The sequence below is a fragment of the Fragaria vesca genome, linkage group LG3, assembly GCF_000184155.1.
Source record: "Fragaria vesca subsp. vesca linkage group LG3, FraVesHawaii_1.0, whole genome shotgun sequence".
Lineage (NCBI taxonomy): Eukaryota > Viridiplantae > Streptophyta > Magnoliopsida > Rosales > Rosaceae > Fragaria > Fragaria vesca.
Genome location: NC_020493.1, coordinates 24,106,101 through 24,112,203, shown reverse-complemented (window position 1 = coordinate 24,112,203; position 6,103 = coordinate 24,106,101). Strand labels below are relative to the sequence as shown.

Here is a 6,103-nt window from a genome sequence, read left to right as displayed (position 1 = left end):
CGTCAGCTAAAGTTCTTTATATTACCGAAGGTGGATGGTAAGAAGTCTATTTCGCCTGCCAGATTTTCTTCTCGGCCTAGCTCCGCCGTCAAGCCACCGGAGACCACCACACTTGTCCGAAAAGCTTCGCCGTCGTCTCTACTTCATTGCTGGATAGGTGGTGCATCGAGTGGCGTCGCCGTGAGAGATAAATCGAGCTCCAAAACTCCGCCGGTTCGGATTCGGTGTCGATCGAATTTCTCCTTCCTCAGGTCACCATTTGGTGAGTTCTATATATGGATAAGTTGAGTTTGATTAGTACTACATTCCCGTAGAATTTGGTAGCTCGATTCGGTATGTGTGAAGAGAATTGAAGATTTGAAGTTTTTAGGGTTTAAAATTGGGGATTTTTATATTTTGAGTGGATTGACCTGTTTAGGCTTAGAATTGAGCTTCGACTTCTTCTAGAAAATTGTTCGAAATGTTGAGAGGAAGATTCTATCAAATTTTGGTCGTGATTGGAGGTGGCCGAAAGTTTCTGCAGTTTTTTTTTTCAAAACCCAGCAACTTTAGCCGACGATATTTAAATACTATATTCGTCGGCTATAGTACTTTTTAATTTTTTTATAAGGTTTAGCCAACGAATTATGGCATATTTCGTCGGCTATAGTTATTTTTTAAAATTTTTATAAGGTTTAGCCAACGAAACAGACTATATTTCGTCGGCTATAGTTATTTTTTAAATTTTTTTATAAGGTTTAGCCGACGAATATCTTAATTGTTTCGTCGGCTAGAGTCTGGGAAAAAAACTGACGACATGTTTTTCGTCGGCTAAACTGCGGGACTATAGCCGACGAAATTTTTTTTTTCGTCGGCTAAAGTCATCACAAACGACATTTTCCCGACGAAATCTTAGCCGATGAATTAAGCTAACAGGCCAACGAAAATTTTTCGTCGGCTAAAGTGCTTGTCCTGGTAATGAAATTTAGTTTGTACAATAGTTTAAATTCAAATCAGCTTAAAGTAAAATTTAGTCCATACAAGAACTTAAGTAAAATCAGCTTAAGCAGTCATGTTGGTCTATCTATACAATAGTTTGCTATATATATTATTAGTTCATCTACTGACTTGCCTATATCTTGTGAAATTTAGGATGCAACTGAAATTGGTGAAAAAGAAACTACACCTAGCCCTATGACTAGAAATTCTAAGTTAAGTTTAAATTTTAACATTTTAAATGTCATTTTTCTGTGTATGAGTTGTAGCCTTTTCCATTTTAAAGTGTTTTGATTTTGTAGTGTTGATCTGCTGATTTTAACTGTGATTTATGTTGTTGATCTGCTGCATGTATCTACTTGAACAAAATTGATGTGCTAAAGCCATTTCGTGCAAATTAATGTGCTAAAGCTATTTCGTGCAAATTAATGTGCATATAATACTTTTTGTTCTGCTGCTTGCATATTTTCTGGTCTTTTTAGTTGTGTTTGAGTTGTGAATTATCCATTTTATTGTGTTATCAGTTGTAAATCTGTTGGTTATGAGCAAAACATGTTGTATACTGTCTGTTGCTGGTTTTAAAGATTGTCTTTGAAATTTGTAGTCTGTACAAGGAAGCTGCCTCCAGCAGCTTGGTGTTAATCAACCCTACAACATACTTGATTGGCTGGGCACAGATGAAGTGGTGGCAAAAGGAAGAATATCAGCAGTTGACCCTTTAACCACAGTGCATGGCTACAAGCTGGGACCGGATTGTTATAGAGTAGAAATTGAGGAAGCAATCAATCCTAGAGCCGAATTCTACCGTTTCCAGCCTGAATTTTCAGCCATGGAAGATGCAATTGGAAGTACCGTTGCGTGGCCGATCAAGTACATTGCCCCTCGCAATTAAGTATTGGTAGTTCTGTTTTCTTCTAGCCTTTTGTTGGTTTTGTGACTGCAGTACTATATATATGCATGACTTGTTGCTGTAAACTGCTGGGTTGTGTATGTTTTGGTTGTTGGTAGCTTGTTGCCCATAACTTGATTAAGGCATGAGCTCCAACTTATGTAGGTACGTAGGTAGTTTAATTAGTATGGAATGATGTAATGCTATATGAATTGCATTTGGAATTATGAAATTCAATATTAGGATGCCTAATTTCTAATGCTAATGCAATTCAAATCCGGTAAATTGCAATTTTTTTTTCTTCATATTGCATTTTTTATGACAAGTTCAAAATAACATTAAATACCAAAATATGATGTTTGAAAGTGTCATTGATTAATTTCAAGCACAGTTAGGAATGCAAAAGACGACATTTAGTAAACGTCATAGTAAACATTCCATGACGACAAACAAACGTAAAAACCATTACAATGACAAAATTCGAGTAACAATGACAACCTATAAACGTCATTAAAGGTTTCTATGACGAGAAACAACCGTCATAGAAACAATTACAATGATAGAAAAACAGTTACACTGATAGGTAGAAAACGTCATTGAAAACCTTGTGATAACAGTTTACAAACGTCATCAAAAGGTTTCTATGACGAAAAGGAAGTGTTATCAAAAGGTTTTCAATGACGTTTTTCAAATGTCATTGAAGGGTATCCTTTCCATGACACAGGCTAAGACGACGTTTCTAACGACACATAGAAAACGTCATGGAATGGAAGGTCTTCCATGACGTTTTTTGTGTGTCATTGAAGGCCTCCTGTGTAGTAGTGACAGTTATTGTAAAAAACAAGACCAAATACGTAGCCGTTGGTTTGACCACATTGGTTAGGTTTGCAGTGTTGTATTTTGGAAGTAAAATCACATTATGGCACATCATAAGGTGGCAGGAGATCGTATAAATTTCAAGCATGTCAACTTTGTGCTTTAGTTCCTTCTAGATTCTTCCGTAGTATACTATATTTTTCTCTGGTCATGATTGTTTTGATTCATTACAGCAAGCACTCTTCTTTTGCTAATTTTTTCTTCTTCTTAGTTCACTGAATTGATAACACTCACACTCGATCCAAAAAGTAATGGAGAAAGAATGGCTATTAGAGAGAAACCAGCTAAATTCCTAGCAAATAAGAATAACATTGTTTATTTTGGACTTAATCACAACGAAATATATCCAAATACAATAACATTCATTTATATTAGTATGCGCATTTTGTTTCTCATAATGCCTGAACAACGACCCTAAATTGAAAGTCATCAAGCTAGCTTGCCAAATCACATATAATTGATATAAACATTGATAAACAATGAACATAGAAATGGAAAAGATAAAAATTCTGAATCCCAAACCATTTTCGCTCACCTTCTTTTGAGCCAATTTACGAAGCTTAGGAAGTTCTTCCATCAATCGGGCCTTAGATCGACGAATCTCCACATTAGTGGCCACCGCAACCGCCCTATTACTTTCCATCGCAGACTTCTCCGCTTTCTGCATAATCCCAAGAACTCAAACATCACATTTCCATTTCCCCCCAACACATTCCTAAACACATAAAATTTCTCTCTTAGAAAGTCTTTTTTTTTTTTTTTGTTTTTTTTTTTTCTTAGAAAGCATTTCATTTCAATACAATAGAGATGGAGACGAACCAGGTGAAGGTCTTGGATTTCGTCTTCCACATGGGCGTAGTGGCGAGAGAAGACATCGTCGCCGAAGGCATTCAGCTCGCGCTGCTTCTCGATGTCATACTTGTCGTACTTCCTGCATATTGTTTCGACTCGGGAGAGGATGTCGATGACGCTCATTTTTCCTCGCCAAAAGAGAAAACTGATGTCGGAGGAGGAGGCTTTTGCTTTCTCTCTACTTTTCCGGTCTTTCTGTTCCCTTAAGTTTCGGAGGCCGTGTAACGAAGTGGTGGCGAATTGGATGGTAGAGGCAAAGACTGAGTTTATTAATTCTTGTCGAAAAAAGAGAGACTGAGTTTATGAGCCAGGAAAATGAGGACAATTGTTTGCATGCATGATCCGGTAAAACAAATTAACCACGTGGCAGCTAAGACCATGCCGGGACAACTGCTCGTTTTTCTTCAACATTCCATGTAAGTGGGTGGAACTGGAACACGAGCTCTACGTACCACTGGTGATGACTTAGAGAGAGTTAGCTAGATTTATGCAGAAAACAAATGGGAACCACTGTATTTCGTTAGATAGAATCTCCAGTTTGTTTCTTGCTTATTAATGAACGAAGATTCCAATCAGAAAGCTGTTTTCAAGTAGCTAGGGTTAAGTGTCTCAGATCGATCTTCATGTTATTTCCATTTTTCATCCATGTTAGGATATATGTACACAGTTTTCTTGCTTCCCGTTAAAGCTATTGAGAGCACACGAAATCAATGACTCTAAATTATAGTCAAGATCAGGTCTATAATTTAGAGTAAATCTTGACTCTAATTTTCAAGAACCAGTATATAAGAAAAGGGTAAAAATTATAAATGGTCCTCGTAGTTTGGGGTCATGGTTACGTTCGTCACCGTGGTGTAAAATGATTAATTTTAGTCCTCGTGTTTTATATATCAACTAATCATAGTCCAATGATAACATTTTGTCTAACACCGCGTCTCAGATCGATCTCCATGTTATTTCCATTTTTCATCCATGCTAGGATATATGTACATAGTTTTCTTACTTTCCGTTAAAGCTATTGAGAGCACGCGAAATCAATGACTCTAAATTGTAGTCAAGATCAGGTCTATAATTTAGAGTAAATCTTGACTCTAATTTTCAAGAACCAGTACGTATATAACAAAAGGATAAAAGTTATAAATGGTCCTCGTGGTTTGGGGTCATGGTTACGTTCGCCACCATAGTTTAAAAATGATTAATTTTAGTCCTTGTGTTTTGTATATCGATTAATCATAGTCCAATGGTAACATTTTGTCTAACACCGTTAGTGAGGCACGCATGTGCACGTCATATGTTAAGGTAATTTCTCAAGAAAATAATGAATAAAAATAACCATTAATTATAACACCCACAATTATAATGAAGTTAATCGGCGGCATAATTTATCCCAGATATTTAAATTGAAACTCAACCCTTGGTGCGATTAAGATGTAAAATTTAAACCATTCTTCATCTATCAAAGTGCAAAAATGGCATTAATTAGATTTAAAATTTTATATGGCCTGGTTTGATTCTAGTATTCGATATTCTTCTTCTCCATCAATTTCAAATAGAATTTTGACAATTTGTAAAAGGGTCAAAATTATTATGGGGAAGTGAAAGGAAGTGAGTATTAGGAAGATTAATTTGATCATTAAGACAAAGAAACAAGGATAAGATGAAGAAAGAAATTCTTTTAATACGTCATGGCAATTATGCCTAGGTTCTACGAGTTCTTCCTTATTCTTAGTAATTTGCTTTTACATTTTCCTTATAATTCTATTTAACTTTTATTTTTTCTATTTGATAAGGAATGTATATATGATGTCGGCGTGAGAATTTTCCTAACGATGTTAGATAAAATGTTATCATTGGACTATGATCGGAGATTCTTTAGTCCACAGGGTGACCCATCACCAACGGCCTCTTATATGTTGAGTAAAAAAAAAAACCAACATCGATGTCGGAAAGATGTTATCGTCTCCGAGAGAGTTTCAAGAAGTGTCTCGAGTCTTGGGTAGCCAGGAAGTCGCCAGCGGCATCGCAAATCATGGCGGAGAAGAAAACCCAGAAAAGGAGTTTTGTTATAACCAAATCAAAATTGGAAATCTAAGGTAGAGAAGGATGAGAGGTGTTGGAGAACAATCATATATTTGATTATAAATATGATAGAAATTTCAATAAAGAATATAAGAAACATAACAATATTCGTTTAGGATTGAAAGTAGTGAATCAATCCTAATATAGGAGTAAAATAGTGTAAGAATCCTATAAAAGTAGTACAAGGAAAGAAAGAACTGACTTGATATTCCGATTGAGGCATGCATAAATGCACTTGACTAAAGACAGATTTCGCCCCTACCCTTGTGCTTGTAGTTCGATGGGCGTCCGCCTTGTACACTACCAGAAGAAAGACTTTAGCCGACGAAAAAAAAAAAACAGGCCGACGAAACAATTTTTCGTCGGCTAAAGTACACTTTAGCCGACGAAATTTTTCCTTCGTCGGCTAAATTATATTTTCGTCGGCTAAAG

At 36.2% G+C, this 6,103-nt stretch overlaps 1 protein-coding gene and 1 pseudogene across 2 annotated transcripts in view; both read right to left on the bottom strand.

Moving 5' to 3' along the window:
• LOC101312425 (syntaxin-71-like) overlaps window positions 1–3,715 on the bottom strand; it is an 11,066-nt gene extending 7,351 nt beyond the window's left edge. The window contains exons 1-2 of the mRNA XM_004294969.1: window positions 3,560–3,715; window positions 3,276–3,401 (exon numbers count right to left, since the gene is read on the bottom strand). Coding sequence (XP_004295017.1) covers window positions 3,276–3,401; window positions 3,560–3,715 — 282 coding nt within the window. The remainder of the gene's footprint in view (window positions 1–3,275; window positions 3,402–3,559) is intronic.
• Window positions 1–6,103, bottom strand: part of LOC101295121 — a 141,616-nt pseudogene that overhangs the window by 113,669 nt on the left and 21,844 nt on the right. The gene's annotated exons all lie outside the window — the stretch shown is intronic.